At 57.0% G+C, this 16,596-nt stretch overlaps 1 protein-coding gene across 1 annotated transcript in view; it reads right to left on the bottom strand.

Moving 5' to 3' along the window:
- FCGBP (Fc gamma binding protein) overlaps positions 1-14,493 on the bottom strand; it is a 42,617-nt gene extending 28,124 nt beyond the window's left edge. The window contains exons 1-8 of the mRNA XM_056135642.1: positions 14,439-14,493; positions 11,451-12,698; positions 9,532-9,881; positions 7,045-7,615; positions 4,627-5,231; positions 2,572-3,136; positions 1,485-2,095; positions 59-656 (exon numbers count right to left, since the gene is read on the bottom strand). Coding sequence (XP_055991617.1) covers positions 59-656; positions 1,485-2,095; positions 2,572-3,136; positions 4,627-5,231; positions 7,045-7,615; positions 9,532-9,881; positions 11,451-12,698; positions 14,439-14,493 — 4,603 coding nt within the window. The remainder of the gene's footprint in view (positions 1-58; positions 657-1,484; positions 2,096-2,571; positions 3,137-4,626; positions 5,232-7,044; positions 7,616-9,531; positions 9,882-11,450; positions 12,699-14,438) is intronic.
- Between the last annotated feature and the right edge of the window lie 2,103 nt (positions 14,494-16,596).

The raw sequence follows: 16,596 nt of genomic DNA, 5'->3' as shown, positions 1-16,596 counted from the left end.
GGCTGGGTCCCTCCCCACCCCTCACCCACGTTTCCCTCCTTCTCTGTCCCTCACTCACGGCAGAACGACTCGTTCCTCCAGGGCTTCACCTGGCCCCCTGCGGCCTGGCAGGCACTCACATAGGCGTGGATGGTGGAGCAGAGGATGCTCTGGTTCCCGTTGCCCACGCACATGTCGAACACGCAGTCCTGCAGGGCACCCTCAGGGTCGATAAACGAGTGGCAGGCGGCCAGTGGCCCGTTGGGGTTAGTGAGGAAGCCGCAGAAACCGTCCTGCTGGAACTGCTGCTGCTGCTCGGGCGTGCACACCGCACCTTCCCCGCAGTCCCCACCGGGCTGGCAGGTGGTGGGGGGCGCCGGCAGGCATGGCGAGCCAGGCACCTTCTCCTCCCAGGAGTTGCCGAAGTCGTTGGGGTTGCTGGCCTGGGAGCCATCGGGCTTCTGGAAATCATCCTTGGGGTCGCCGTTGTAGTCTCCACACAAGCCGCACAGCTGTTGGTAGTAGCTGCCCGGGACCGTGACCCGCACATAGTACTTGAGGTCGTAGGTCACGCGCAGGCCGAAGTTGGTCTCGATCGCCACGTCTGAGCCGTGCTGGGAGACACGGATTTCGCCGTTGTTCAGCACCACCGGCAGATTCATGTCCACGCCGTTCACCTGGGCAGGGAGAAGCCAAGCTTCAGAGGGTGCCTTGGGAGCGCGCAGACTCGAGGCCCAGCTCCTGCCTGACGCTGACCATGTGGGGAACCTCACCTCACAGAGCCTTAATTTTCATATTTGTTAGATGGCGTAATAACAAGGTTTTTAGTGGTTCTGTTTTATTTTGTATGTTTGGGGGGCCACATCCAGCGGTGCTCCAGGAGAACTCCTAGCTCTGCACTCAGGGATCACTCCTGGTGCGGCTCAGGGGACCATATGTGGTGCTCAGGGGATCACATGGGGAACAAACCGGGCTGGGCATGTGCTAGGGAAGCAACCTACCCGCTCTACTATCACTCCGGCCCCAATAACAGGGTCTTCTGGTGTTTGAGTGGTGGCCCCCAAATGATATGCGCCCCTAGGACTGCAGAATATCACCTTGTGTTCCTTCTTCTTTGCAGGGCAGCACACCTGAGGCTATGCTATGGAGGAGGTTCACTGCCTGCAGTGCTCGGGGGATTACGTGGTGCCAGACCCCACTAGGCCTGGAGGATGAAGTGAAGGGTGGGGGAGACCAAAGGGGCTAGTCAAGGAACGGGCTCAGGGAGACAATGCACCACCAGTGCAGGTCCAAGGTTCCCTCCCACCTCCATGCCTCTGAGCTAAGACAACCTTGGCTCCTCGGGACATCAGGCCTCACCCTCCTGCCACTGGTTCAGGCATGGACTTGGGCCTGCCCCTGATCCTGGCTCTGATGGCCCCGCCCCTCGCACCAGAGGCCCTGCCCATTACCCTGAAGCCTTGCCCCTCACTGGAGGGGCCCTGCCTCATGACCCTGGTGCTCACCGTGACCTTCCACAGATTCTGTTCCAGCCGCAGGGTGTAGTTCCCCACTATCACGGTGATGGCCTTGGTCACGCTCACGCGGTCCCCGTTCCAGTGCACGTTTTCCTGCAGGACTGTGAACTGGGGCAGGCTGGGGGCCTGGGGCAGGCCGGGCCGGCTCCTGCATGTGCTAGCGAGTACGTACAGGCAGGCGCCCATGAAGTCGAAGCGGCGGCCGTCGAAGGTGGTGTAGTGGGGGTCTCCCGACGCCTCGCAGGTGACCGACCCCACTGACACGCAGCCCAGCGTACCGTTGCTGGGTCGGCAGGCCTCGTGCGGGCCGCAGCCAGCGGCCTGGCAGGACACCACGCCATCCTGCTGGCAGTGGCACAGGGAGCTGCAGTCGGGGCCGGGGTAGAAGGTTTGGCCCAGCGGGTAGTAGGCGCCCTGGTAGGCGCAGCCACAGTTGTTACGGGGCACGCAGATGTCGCCGCTCAGCACGAAGCCCTCGTCGCACACGCAAGCCTCGTGGCAGTCCTGGCCGCAGCCCCCTGGCACCGGCAGGTCACCGCAGGACATTGGGCAACCCATGGAGCACAGCTCATAGTGGCTGTGAGGCGGGCACTGCATCGCTGCATGGAAACAGGCCATCAGGAGTCAGAAATCACACTCCCAGAGGCGCCTGACTCCCTCAAAAAGAACCTTTTCAGCTGTAGGGAGTTCCTGAGTCCTGGAGACTGGGGGAAGGGTGGTAAGTTCCAGCACAGACCAGTGGTTTGTTTATGGCTTTTCTGTTGCTCCTCAGAATCTTTTCTCTTTGTTTTGCTTTTTTTTGGAGACCACACCTAGCGGTGCTCAGAGCTTGCTTCTGGCTCTGCACTCTGGGATCACTCCTGGTGGGGCTCAGGGGACCATATGGGATCAAACCTGGGTCACTATGGCTCCCTCTCCTCAGAAACTTTATAAGTCTCAGTTTATTCATCTGAAAACAGGTATAAGCATAGTTGTGACCTTCTATGACTATTACAAGAATTCAGTTCCATGGTATTTATAGGTTCATGAATCAGGGACAAGGTTGAAGCCCTCAGTGGTCCCTCCCAATACTCACGGCAAAATGTCTTGTTCCTCCAGGGGTACACAGTGATTCCAGCAGCCTGACACGCAGCAGTATAAGCAGCCAAGGCATCACACAACCCAGACTCTCCTGGCATCAGGCAGTGGTCATAGACGCAGTCATACACAGCATCATGGGGCTCCAGGACCGAGTGGCACTGCTGGAAGGGCCCGTCAGGGTCGGCAATGATCCCACACTTCGTCTTGTTCTTCAGCTGCTCAGTCACCAGGCTCTCCAGGTTGGGACAGTCACCGGGCTCAGTTGCATTGCAGCCTGGCGTGGCCTCTTCCTGCCAACTGTTTCCAAACTCCAGAACACTGGTGGTCTGGCCACCACCTCGCAGGGTCAGCTCGTTACTTGCGTCCCCATCGAAGTTCCCGCAGAGCCCACACAGGGCCCCAGCATAGCTGCTTGGCACCTTGACGATCACCTGGGCGTTCCAGTTGTAGCTGACTGTCAGGCCAAACTCTGTGCGCACCACGGCATCTGCCCCTTGGCGGTAAATATGTATCTTCCCACCAGCTGCCTGGTAGGGTGGGTAGTAAAGGACGCCATCCACCTGGAGAGAGAGGCAGGAGGACCAACGGGTCAGGATGTTCTTTTGTATCCCTGAGACTTGGTCCTGCCTCAGAGCCTTTGCACATGCTGTTCCCTCTGCCTGGTGCCCTACCCCACATCCATCTTTCAAATGTCAGTTTAAATCCAGATGCCTCTGTTTTCCAGGCTCTCTCACCTGGCCTCTCTGCCCAGGGCCCTTCTGGGCCAGCCACACTGGTTTTATTTGTTTTAAGGCCATACCCAGTGATGCTCAGGAGTTACTCCTGGCTCAGTACTCAAGAATCACTCTTGGTGGTGCTTAGAGAACCATAGGGGATGCTGGGGATCAAACCTGAGAACCCAGGTCAACAGCGTGCAAGGCAATAGTCCTCCCCACTGAACTGTCACTTCAGCTCATTGCCCTGGCTTTCTTGTTCCCTGGGCCAGCCTCAGGGTCCTTTCCTTTTGCCAACAATGTCATGGTCCTCTTTGCTCCCAGCGGCTTTCCCTCTCCTCCAGGCTGGGGCTTAAACCCCATTCCTTTCCCTGGAGAACCTGCTTCCCCAGAGCTCTGCCCTATGTCCACACCCCCGCCACCCCAACGCTCAGCCGTTCCACTCACTCCCAGGGTTCAGGATGGTCTTTGTCCTTGCCTTGTCCCCCTTTCCAAAACACCCCCTAGAGCTCTTCACCTGCCACCTCTCCTTCCACTTCATGTCCCTTTGATCCAACACCACAGGGAGCCCTTGATGATCCTGACCCCACTACTCACCCATTTAATTCCCCAAGACTGCATGCTTGTGCCATTTCCTTGACTCCCCAAGCCCAGCCTGGCTCAAGGGCTTGGGCACTGCTCTGCCCTTGCCCATCCCATCCCCTCCAGCCTCCTCACCCAGCGCTTTGCTTATTGCTGCCTTCACATCCTTAGGCGTCAGCTTCAAACGGAACCATCCCCCCAACAGGCCTGGCCCACTCCCTCATCTCATCTCATCTCATCTCATCTCATCTCATCTCATCTCATCTCCCTCCAGTTCCCTAACGAGCCTCTCCAATGGAACCTGTCAGTGAAAGGCAGCTCAGCCTCTCGGGGAGTGGGGGTGGGTGGGTAGATAGGGTGACTCTAACCATTAGGATAACCAGCCCCAGCCCCACCTGGCCCAGTATGGTTTTCTGCCATACTTAGCCAACTGGACCTTTGGTTCAATGTTTGCCTGACCCTGAGTACCACCAGAGTCACTCTTGCTGTACTTGGGCATCACAATGATAGGGACTGGTTCTTTTTTCTGTGTGTTTTGGGTCACACCCAGTGGCTTTCTCTTGGCTCTGTGCTCTGAGATCATTCCTGGTGGGGCTCCAGGGACTACACTGGGTTCAGGGGGGTGAGGGTCTGCAGAGACCAAGGCCTTCACCCCTCTACTCTATGCGTGCTCTCCAGCCCCCCAGAGCCATCACTCTCTGCGGGGGAGGGGGCTCCCGCCTTCCTCCACCCAGGCCCAGGGCTACATCACTCACCAGCACTTGGCCACGGTGCTCCCGACGTATCTCCACAGTCACGCCCAGGGTCTCCACACGCACGGCTTTCGTGTAGCTCACGGTCTGGCTGCCACGATGTTCATTCTCCACCAGCACGCGGAAGGAGGTCAGCCCAGCAGCCTGGCCACACGAGCCGGTCAGCAGGTACGTGCAGGTGCCCATGAAGTTCAAGCGCCGGCCGTCGAAGGTGTAGTAGTGCGGGTCTCCAATGGCCTGGCAGGTCCCGAAGCTGTCGGGGTAGCAACCCAGGATGCCGTTCTGGACGAGGCACTGCTCTCCCTCCGGGCAGCCCTGGGTGTCGCTGCAGCGCATCTGGTGGGTGGTGCCATCACAGACGCAGCGGCGACGGCACCGCTGGTCTGCCCACACCTCCTGGCCAGGGGCCAGCAGGAGGCCCTGGAAGATGCAACCACAGGAAGAGGCTGGCACACAGGCGTCGCCGCTGGCCACGAATCCGGGGAGGCACACGCAGCCCTCGACACAAGGGAGCGCCGAGCAGTTGGAGGGCATGGCCGCAGGGTTGCAGGAGGCCTGGCAGGCAGGGCCACAGGGGTCGTACTGGCTGTTGGGGGGACAGCACAGAGCTGCAGGGAGACAGAGAAGGAGGGCGCGTGAGCCTGGGCCCAGGGGGTGCAGGGGAGCAAGGGCACTTCCAGGATTCCCTGTCCCACGTCTCACAGGTCCCTCCATCTAAGTAAATGCTCTTCCACCCTTTGGGGTGTCCAGGCGCCAAACTCAGTCACTGACCTGTTCAATAACATTCTTCAGATATCAGGTAAAGTCTGTGACTTCCGCATTTTATTGTTGTTTTGTTTTGTTTGGGGGCCACACCCAGTGGTCCTCAGGGCTTACTCTTGCTCTGTGCTAAAGGATCACTCTTGGCAGGCCTCAGGGGACCATATAGGAAGCCGGAGATCAACCAGCATGGGCCGCGTGCAAGGCAAGTGCCCTACTCATTGTACTATATCTCAGGCCCCCAACATCTGCTCTTCACATGCAGCTACGGGGACCCAGAGTCAGGCACTGTCTCCTGCTTGAAGTCCCAATGAGCTTCATCTCATTGCGTGTGGAGGCTGGAGTCATCCCTTTGGTCTGTCAACCTCCATGCTGTCTGTCTCACCCCAACCTCCTCTCTCCTCCCTCTGGCTCCCTCCGCCCTAGCCCCCACTGCCTCCTTGGGATTGGGGGGCGGGGGTTGTTCACACTGCTGCCTCAGGACATTTGCACAGATCATTTTCTTTTTCAAAGGCCAGTGCCACTGGCCCCTGGAGTCCAGATGACTCAGTGTTATATACCAACTCTCTCTTTCCTAGCTGTGTGGTCATAAGTAAAATGATCTCCTCCCCGACTTTGTGTCTCAGTTTCCCCACCAGTGACAGAGAATGGTTGTACTAGCAACCTCCCAGGGTAGTTGTGAAGAGTGAATGAGTTCACAGACTCCAGCCCCTCATCCTGGTCTCTGCCAGGAGCAGCCCTTGAGACGCTCCTCCTGGCTCACCCGACTCATGACATCAGTGTTGCTTCCTTCACTCTCTGAAATCACCCATGGGTCTTCATTTCAGAGCTGACCAGCTCTGCTGGGTTTCAGAACCACGGACAGAGGTCAGTCCGAGGGGAAAATTGATCTTTTGACTGAATGAACTCACTTTCTCTTTTCTGGGGGAACAGGGGGCTGTTCTGGGCACAGTGAGGGATACAGCCATGACCAAGATTACCTACAAATGGTCTACCCCCAAGACTTACTCCCTCTCGGAATCTCTGGGTCTGGACCAGGCTGCCCCCTCCTCTGCCCTGCACCTCTTGGTGCTGGATGGACATTGCTCTGGGCACCTTCCAAGGGTGCAGACAGGTGTACATTAGCCTCAATTCCCGATGCCCATAACCAGCCCTAGAATGGGACCCTTAAGGGGCTCAGGGAGTGCTTGTTCAAGGAACAATGGAGTGCGTGAATTCTTGGTCACACAGCCTGGGGTCCAGAGGGCACTGGGGTGAATACGGGTGAAACGTGATGTGATCCCACATTGATCTTGGGATGCAACAAACTGTCTCTCAGGTCCAGCCTTTGCGCATGCACTTTAACTTAACCCAGACCCCTGTGTCTGGCTTCCTTCAATTCTGGCTCATTCCCAGCCCTTACAGGTTTCTGATGGGACCATGCCATTCTCCCAGCACCATCCCCTCTCCCTGGGCCCTCAGGCTCAGTTAGGGAGCTTCTCTGGTCTTCCCTAGCCACCATGAACTTCCTCCATCCTGGCCCTGACCTCTGCAAAGCCTAGCCATCTTGGCCATCTCTGGGTCCTTGGAAGCATGGCCATTGCACAGCTGTGCTCCTCTCCTGCCGAAACTCTCACAAAGTGCTCCCAGACCTCCCACTCCCTCTTTTGGGACATCACTCACGGCAGTTGGCCGGTCCCCTCCAGTCACCAACGACGATGCCCTTCTCCAGACAGGCCTGGGCATAGGCGCTGAGGCTGCGACAGAGGCTGGGCCGGTCACCGTCCACCACACAGAGGTCATAGACACAATCTTTGAGGAAGGACTCGGGGTCCAGGGCAGAATGGCAGGCGGCAAAGGGACCCTTCTTCTTGGTCAGCATCCCGCAGAGCCGGTCACCCTCGTAGTGCTGGGCCTGGCCCGGGGTGCAAGATGGGCAGTCGTTCTCACAGCCATCATCACACAAGAAGTCTCCATCATCGAGCCTCCAGCTGCTGGCCAGTTCCACAGGGTTGGACGCCTGCTCCAAGTCGGGTGTGAGGAAGTCATCCTTGGGGTTGCCGTTGTAGTTGCCACAGAGGCCGCATACTTTGTCCCGGAAGGCGGCGGGCAGGGTCACAGTCAGCTGGCAGTCCCAGTCGTAGGTGACCACCAGCCCAAAGCTCAGCTCCACAATGCCCTGGCGGCCGCTCTGGTACACATGCATGCGACCGTTGTCCAGCGAGACAGGCAGCCGAGAGCGCTGGTTGTCGATCTATTGGGGGGTAGCAGGGACACAGGGCTCAGAGCCTGGTGGCGGGGCCTGCAGCTGCTCCCCCTGCTTTCCCACCCCACCACCCCTGCCTCCCTCTAAGCCCGAGCCTCTGCTCTGGCCATTCCCAGGGGATGAAAGCAGCCTTTCGGGCAAGTCCTCAGGCTCACCCTCTTGCCTCTTACACACAAAGAAAAAGAAGAAGGTGGGGAAAAAGTTCAACAATTTGCTTTTGGTTTTGGGGGTCACACTTGGCGATGCTCAGGGGTTACTATCAGTTCTGCACCCAGGAATTACTCCTGGCAGTGTTCGGAGTGGAGGGGGTATATGGGATGCTTGGGACCAAACCCAGGTTGGCCACATGCAAGGCAAATGTCCACCTGTTGTGTATCTCTCTGGCCCCCAAAAGCCCAACCTTTTTTGGGGGACTATTAATCATGTTAATCATGGGGGATTTCTTCAGTGAGCAAAGCCTGACTTGAATGAGAACCTATGAGGTACCAGATCTGGTTTTTAGCATTTCCTCAGCATTTCATCACCTTCTTTTAACAAAAAAAAAAAAAGGTGTCAGAGCGAGAGTACAGTAGGGAACTGGCCTTGCATACAGCCAACCTGGGTTCGGCACCTTATCTGGTCTCCTAAGCCTGTCGGGAGTGATCCCTGAGCATAGAGCCAGGAGTAAGCCCTGAGCACTGCCAGATGTGGCCCAGAAACAAGCAATAAAAACCCAAAACAGCAAAGAACAAAAAAGAATCCCTCACCCCCATTGACTATGATTATTTCAGTTGTAAAAAGAAGCACACAACCCTGACCCTTGCATTTGGCATTTTCCTTTCTCTTTCTTTGCACTGTTGGGGATCAGGGACACACTTGCCAAGTAAGACCTCTGCTGCTGAGTGACGTTCCCTGACCTGCTTTGCTTTTAGCACAGCGGGTAGGGCGTTTGCCTTGCACGCGGCCAACCTGGTCGACCAGAGTTTGATTCCTCCAGCCCTCTCGGAGAGCCTGGCAAGCTACCGAGAGTATTTTGCCCCAACAGTAAAGCCTGACAAGCCACCCGTGATATATGTGTTATGCCAAATAGAGTAACAAGTCTCACAATGGAGATGTTACTGGGCCTGCTCGAGTAAATCGATGAACAGCGGGAAGACAGTGCAGTGCATTAAAAATCAGAGTGTAGGCTGGATTGATAGGACAGCGGGGAGGGCATCTGCCTCGTATATGTCTCACCTGGGTTTGATCCTCAGCACCACATAGGGTTCTCTGAGCCTGCCATGAGTGATCCCTGAGTACAGAGCTAGGACTAAGCCCTAAGCACCGGTGAGTGTAAACCCCAAATGAAACAACAACAAAAATAAATCAGGGGCTGGTGCGACAGAACAGCGGGCAGGACATTTGCCTTGCATGTGACCAACCTGGGTTAGATCCTCGGCGTCCCATATACCTCGGGGTACTGTGCTCTGAGTATCACCAGGAGTGATCCCAGAGCACTGCCAGGTATGGCCCCAAAGTCAGAATAAATATATTAATTAATCAGAGGTGTGGCTTCTGGGGTGTGGGATTCAAAGAGACAGTTCAGGGTTAAACCTCTTGCATGCTGGGTACCAAAGTTCTATCCCCAGTGCCAGATGGTCCCCAGAACACTGCCAGGTATAGCCCTGGAATACCTCAGCCCAATACCCTCCCGGGTGACCCCCCCAACACAAGATTGAAGTCACTCCCTCCCCCAGAATCTTCATTGGCAAAAACTTCTCGTTTCTAAGTCTTTCCTCTGGGCATCCTCAAAGATTTCTAAAAGTAGGGTTTGATTCTCAGGTCCCTCCTCCCCAACCCCCCATGCCTGTGGCCCGACCACGGCTCCGCCCCCTGCACCCCTGCACTTCCGTGGCCGGAAACCCCGTCTGAGGGGGGAGCCTCACCCTTGCGAGGCCGACCTCCCCGCGGGCCAGCGACACCGAGTGCCCGTAGGCACGCACGGTGACGTAGCCGACGTAGGACACGAGGCGGCTGCTGCGGTGCTCGTTCTTGGCCTCCACGCTGAAGGCGGGCAGGTCGCCCTCATCGCTGCACAGCTCAGAGATGGTGTAGGTGCATGTGCCCATCATGTCGTAGCGGCGCCCGTCGAAGGTGGTGTAATGAGGGTCCCCCTGGACGTAGCAGGTGACCTTCAGGTCTGCCACACAGTGGGCTTTACCGTCGACCACCTCGCAGTGCTCTCCCGAAGGGCACTTGTGGTTTTCACAGGAGGCTACTCCTGGGGAGAGCGAGGCTGGGGAGGAGAGAAGGGGGGAGGAGAGTCAGGAGGTGCAGAGCCGGGAATCCCCGGGGCAGTTGGGGAGCCCCCTGGATTGCAGGTGGGGGAAGGGGAGGGTTAACTATAGCTCAGCTCTCAAGAACTGTAAGGAGGTGACAAGGATTGACAGGACACGGAGTTGCTCACTGCTCACTTACAGGGTTTCACCCCCTCTTCTCCCCTCACCCCCTCTTCCCCTCTCACAGCCAGCCTTCCCAATCTCAGCCTTTTTTCTGTTGTTGTTGTTGTTTGTCTGTCTGTTTGTTTGGTGGGTTTTTGGGACACACCTGGTGGTGCTTGGGGCTTACTCCTGACTCTGTTCAGGGATCACTCCTGGCGGTGCTCAGGGATCCTCTGTGGTGCCTGGGGTAGACCTGGGGGGCAACCTTGGGCAAAGCAAGTGCCCTCGCCCCTGTCCTGTTGGCCCAGCCCCCTTTTGGGTCCTTTTTGGAAGGACAGAAAAGAGGAGACAGAGACAGGAAGTGGATGAGCTCCAGTCTGCCACCCGGGTTTGCTTCATGGCATATCCAGTGTGTGACACTGACCAGTGTTTCAAAGTTCCTGTACCTTAGTGTCTCGCCTGTATGGTGAGGGTGGGGACAGTCAAGGCCTTCTTGGGGGGTTGTCCTGGCTGGTAACAGTGACAGCCATAGCCTGCTCTTCCCCGTTCTGCTATTTGGATCCCAAGGATCCTTTGAGGTTGGGGGGCTTTCCTGCTCTGCAAGTGCGGAGCTTTTATTTTCTTTTTCTTTTGGCCCACTCTAGCAGCCCTAGTATCTAGTCTTAGCTTGGGACACAGAGTGTCATGGGAGGAAGAACCACCATTTCCTCCTTGCTCCTGCCTCTTATCACAGCGCTCCCTAGTGTTAAATCACAGGAGTCACCAAGGGGCTAAAACCTCCTCCCTTAACAACCCTTGAAAGGGGGTGCCCTCAACTTCCCAAGTGTGGGGCCAGAGATAATACAGCAGTTCAGGGGCTTGCCCTGCATACCACTGACCCGGGTTCAATTCCTAACATCCCATATGATCCCCCGAGCACTGCCAGGAGTGATCACTGAGCTCAGAGTTAAGAGTACGTCCTGAGCATCACCAGGTGTGGCCCCAGACCAAAATAGATACAAAAAGCTATTTCCAGGGGGAAGAGATTTCCAGAGAGATATCCCCACAGGGGAGTGCAGACTTGGCATGCCTGAAGCCTCTGAGCACCACTGTGTGTGACCCCCAAACAGATAAACCATTTCCAAAATGATTCCCGACCCCAAAGCCTGCCCTTTGGCTCCCTGGCTCTCTCTTAGGACCCACGAAGCAACAAAAGGCAGAGAGAAGTGGGGGAGGGATTCTAAACCTCTGCTTCTGAGATTGGGGATTATTTGAGGGGCTGAGGTGGGGGGAGGACGGGAAGGTCGAGGAGAAAGGAGGGGGGCGTATCTGGGGGAGAGAGGTTAGGCCTCTTCTAACTTAATGGAGACCACTGAGGACAGAGGGAGGGAAGCTGAGGTGACAGCTAGGTGGACGGGGACAGAGGGTCCTGTCTCATTACTCACTAGAGCTGCAGGCACCGGCGGTCCCGAAGCCCACAGCCTGCTCCAGCCCGAAGGTAAGCAGCCCGAAGCGGGCGGGGGCCTCAGCCAGATGGGTCCTGTCCTCTGTGCCCAGGTCCACTTCGGTGAAGGAGAAATCACTGCCTGCTACTGGGACCCAGTTGAGGTTGGCTCCAAGCACATGGCCGTCCACGGTCAGCTGGTTCACAGCCTTCTGGGGCACCACTACCAGGGCCACACTCTGGGAGCCTGGCATGGTCTTGACCACGTAGGAATCACAGTAGGAAGCCACGTCTGGCACTACGGCCAGGTATGGGTCATAGGTCACGTTGTTCCTGGTAGCTCCGGTGCCGAATGCCAGGACCTGGATGCCCACGTCCGCCGTCAGGTAGAGGGGCCGAGAGGGCTGGATCTCAAACTCAACCACGTCACCTTCCTGGAGCCCACGGGAGCCAACAGTGCCCCCCTGGTTATAGGTCAGCTTCGTGGGCTGGCTGGCCAGCACGTAGGCCAGATCGTAGCGGGTCTGCGAGGCCAAGGTGGCCACCACATACTGGGTGCCCCAGGCCGACGTGGGGAGCAGCTGCTCCATGACGTGGTTACAGCTCGTGTGCTTCTGGGCGCAGCTGTGGCCGGAGAAGACAGCCACAGGGCTGCTGGACGTGACCTTTGACCCTGAGAGGTCCATGTCGCTCTGGATCTGGGCCACCTGATAGGGCTGCAGAGTGATGCTCAGGACCTTACCAGTTGGATAGAACTTACCCTGGAACGTGACGGATCCCTTCAGCTGCACATGGATGTCGGCCCCCGCGTACCCTGCCACCACTGCAAACTCCTTGACAAATTTGGCCGATGAGCTGGATGGCGTGAGCACGAAGTACTCAGTGCCCAGCTCACTGACTGGCCGCAGCAGCGTCAGCTCGGCCGTCTTGGGCTTCACGCTGACGGCCTGCACGGAGATGGGATGGTCTGAGCGGACCACCACCGCACTCTGGAAGGTGGCACTGCTCGTCATCTCGGCCTGGCTGCTGATGTTGACCATGACCGACTGCCCGGGGCCCACGGTGACATTCTGCAAGGTGTCGTCAGCCTGACTGAGGACAGACACGAAGGCCGGTTGGTCTGACATACTGGTAAGGAACAGATGGAGGCTGGCCTGACTATAGCCGAGTTCGTAGTTCTGCAGGAAGGCCGCGAGGAATTCCTGTCCCCTGGCATTCTTGTGGTTCACAGCGGCCTGCTGGGTTGACCCTGGGGTGGGGAGAAATGCAGTCATTGGTTTTCTCTTTCCCCCACCCTGTGCCTGGATTAGATGTAGAAATACGATATTGGGGAGCTGGGGAGATATCTCAGTGGCCCCATTACAATCGGACCTGAGCACTGAACTGTCCATTGGGTTGGCTGAGGATTGCCAGGAATGATGCCTGCTCCCCTGAGCACTGCTTGGGAGACCCCCAGTGAAACATCTGTGTCTTTTTTGTTTATTTTGGGGCCACATCCAGCAACACTCAGGGGTTATTCCCAAATCTGCACTCAGGAATTACTCCTGGCGGTGCTCAGAGGGTGACTATACGGGATGGTCCAACTGGGTTCGAACCCAGTCATCTGCTTGCCAGACAAGTGCCCTACTCGGTATTATCTCTTGGGTCCCCAAATATCCGTGTTTTAACTGGTTTTTTTTTTTCTGCCCCGCCTCTCTTCCTCTCTTCCTCTCTCTTCCTCCTTATTCAGGTGCCTTGCACCTGGCTTTCTGGCTTTCATTTCCCATAATTATCCACTTGGGTTTTTGCAGTGCTGGGAACTGAACTCAGGGCCTCACACAAGCAGGGCAAACTGCAAACCCCAGGAAGCTCTTGGACAGGGCTCTGGAGCTCAGTGCTGACAGGATCATGTCGCCCAGGTCAATGTTGGAGACAGCTGGGGGGTGGGGGTGCCAACTGCAGCATCTAAAATGGGGTGTAGCTCCGTACTTTGGTCTGTTGTGATGATGGCTTACGGGTACTTTATTTTTGTTTTTTAATGCCAGCACTTACCATTTTTTCTAGAGAACCTGATGTCCGAATTTCTGGGTGAATTCTCCAACCCAGGCTTGTTTAAAACATAGCGGCCCCCTCCCTGACAGTGGGCAGGATTCAGGCACCCATTTGTGAGTTTCTGTCTCTAGGAGGACTTGGGGGGTATGGGAAGGGAGTGAAGGGGATAATAGGAGTGTAGACACTACATCTCTTAGAAGTAGAAAAGTGGGAGCTAGAGTGATAGTACAGTGGGGAAAGCACTTGTCTTGCATGCAGCCAACCTGGGTTCGATCCTCAGCATCCCATATGGTTTCCCCCAAGCATCAGCAGGAATAATTTCTGAGTAGAGCCTGGAGTAACCTCTGAGCACCGTAGGTGTGGCCAAAAATCTCCCCAAAAAATGAAAAGAAAGGGAACTTTCCACATCCCTAACTAGGAAGAGGGGGAAGAAGGGGAAGTCTGGGGGGGTCACGAATGGAGTGTGGGGGTTATAGTGGGGGATTGTCAAGTGAGGGGAATCTTGAAGGACATTCCCGTGTCCTGAGGCAGAAGGTCCAGGGCAGTGACATTTCAAAGTAGCTTGAAGCGATGTTGTTTGGTAGCTAGAGGGCCTGGGGTCCCCAGTTTCTCTTACTTCCTGAATCATGAATCTTACAAAGGACCCTGTGGGGTGCCAGGCCTTTCCACCAATGACTTCAGGGGCCAATGTCCCCAGTGCAAACCTGTGTGGGTTTGCAGCAAACCAAGAAATTGGGCCGACTTTAACTCGGGGGCTCAAATTTTCACCTGCGTCCTTCTAGAACCGAGGGAGAGAATAGGGGCGATTTCCATCAGGTCTCTCTGCAGAACCTCGGGGACCTCGCTATGCTCTCAGCCAGCCTGAGGGGACCCTAGGGGATGGTCTCTAGAGGGGCACCCTGGGCAGTCAGAGTCCCCGAGCTGGAGCAGATGGGGAGTGGGTGTTGGTCTAACTTACCCCATAGGAGGGCGACTCCGGCCCACAGCGTCCACCAGCTCCACAGGGAACCCATGTCTGCAGTGGAGAAAGGGGGTGTCAGAGAAGGCAGGAGGGACAGGGGTCCCCACCGCTGGGTACCCGGGACACCAAGGGTGGCAGCACCCAGGGCTGCATGTGTGAGTGTGTGGCAGGTCCCATTGGTCTGGGGCGAGCAGGGCAAGTGGGGAGCAGGAGACTTGGTCTCCACTTCCCAAGGGCCTTTCTCACCTGCAGGTCCCCGGAGCTACAGCACTGGCCTCTGCACGGGCCTATATATGGGGGTGTCCCAGCTTCTTGGGCCACACCCTGGGTCACATGCCAGGAAGATGGTGCCAACTTCCTGGAGGAGGCGCTGTTGCCGCCAGGGGAAGGCCTTCGGAGTGGGGAGGCTAACTGAGGGCCCCCTGAGTCCTGGGGGGCCCACGAGCACAACTGGGGTGTGGGCTCAGGGAGCTGGCTGGGCAGTGGGCATGCGAGGGAAGTGTCTGGGAGTAGGGGCTAAGGGTCTGGGTCTCCAGGGGTGGGGCAGGGGGCAGGAGCAGGCGGAAGGTGGCACGTGTTGTTCTTTGTTGGTCCAATTTTTTTCCTTTGACTCCTGCCAAGGATCAAGGCGAAGGACCCATATCCGGGTCCTGGCGTCTCCCCAGCACCCCCCGGGTTGTCTCCCTGCCCTCGCATCCTGTTTTTAGTACTGGGACACATGGGCTTGTCCCCCAGCCAGGGCTTCCTAGGGACCTCTCCTGCAAAAGGTGTGTGTGGGGGGGCTGGGTACTGGTTCTGGGGCTGTCCATGTCCAGAAGCATAGTGGGAGGCAGGCCCTCCTGGGGGAAAGGGGTGGCAGTGGGCGGCAGTGGCCATGGAGTGGGGGACTGTGCGTGCCCAGGAGCATGGAGGCAGGCAGGCCCTCCCCGGGGAAAGGGGTGGCAGTGGGCAGCAGTGGCCATGGAGTGGGGGACTGTGCATGCCCAGGAGCATGGGGGCAGGCAGGCCCTCCCAGGGTAAGGATTGGTGGTGCCTTCGTGTGAGGAAGAAGCCTCAACTTCCTGGTTCCACACAGACACAGCTTCCGTTTCCTGGAGAATTTTGTTCTTAATTGAATTTTCCGTTGGATTCTGAGATTGTTTAATGATCTCAATAGGACAGAGTGACCACACCCCCAACCACCAAAGCGTCCCAGACCCTCCAGGGCTATCTCTGTGACATTCTCCTGGCCCCCACCACATGGTACTCTAAGCTTTGCCATCAGAGGTCAAGGTTTCATTTCCTGGAGAATTATTTGCTTTCTGGGAGGGTTTGGTTTTCTTAGGGCCTCTCTTTCTTTTTTTTTTTTTTCCATTACCCCTGGTTCTGAGAAGAGACTTTGTGCTCCCCCATTCCCCCACAAACCACCTGCCTGGGAGATGGCGTCTGGGTTGCAGGGCAGGGAGCCCCTGAGAGCTGGCCTCGGAGCAGTGAGATTTGGGGCTCCTGCTTGAGCCCCATGTTTGCTGGGGAGTGACTCCGAAGAACAGCAGCTGCGAAGCCTGGGTGTCCCCTTGGACAACACCCCAGCAACTGCTGCCCCCTGGGTTCCTCCCCTGTTATCGCCAAGGCCTGTGCAGGTGAGGTCTCAGACACCCCCACCCAGGATAGGAATCCTGGGGAGCCATAAAGGCTCAATCAGGAAAGGGAGTGAGTCAATAGACAAGATGGAAACCCTGAAGTGCCCCACTGTGGAGGGGTGCGGCCTGCCCACCCGAGGGGAGGGAGCTTCGAGGGGAGGGTTGGGGAATGGTCCCTGAGGGTGAGTGTGGGGAGGAGGAGGAGCCCAGGGGCCTCAGACAAAGCAACTGCTGAATCCTGGGGCCTAGAGATAGTACAGGGGGAGGGTGCCTGCCTCCCTCCTCCCAGCCTGTCTGATTCCTTCTCCAGCACCCCATGGGGCCCTCTGAGCCCTACCAGGAGTGATTTCTGAATGTAGAGTCACAAGTAAGCCCTGAGTACCACTGGGTGTGGCCCAAAACAAATAAACAAAAAAAAAACAAAATGAAGGTGGCAAAAACTTCTCTTGGAATCACATGTGCAGAGAAACAGGAGGAAGGGGTTGGGTAGGGGTGGGGAGAAAAAAATGAGAGCAAGCAGGGGTGGGGGGGATGTC

The sequence above is a fragment of the Sorex fumeus genome, unplaced genomic scaffold (genome assembly GCF_029834395.1).
Source record: "Sorex fumeus unplaced genomic scaffold, SorFum_2.1 ptg000122l, whole genome shotgun sequence".
NCBI lineage: Eukaryota > Metazoa > Chordata > Mammalia > Eulipotyphla > Soricidae > Sorex > Sorex fumeus.
The sequence above is the reverse complement of the archived record's forward strand: the minus strand, read 5'-3'. Positions and strand labels throughout refer to the sequence as shown.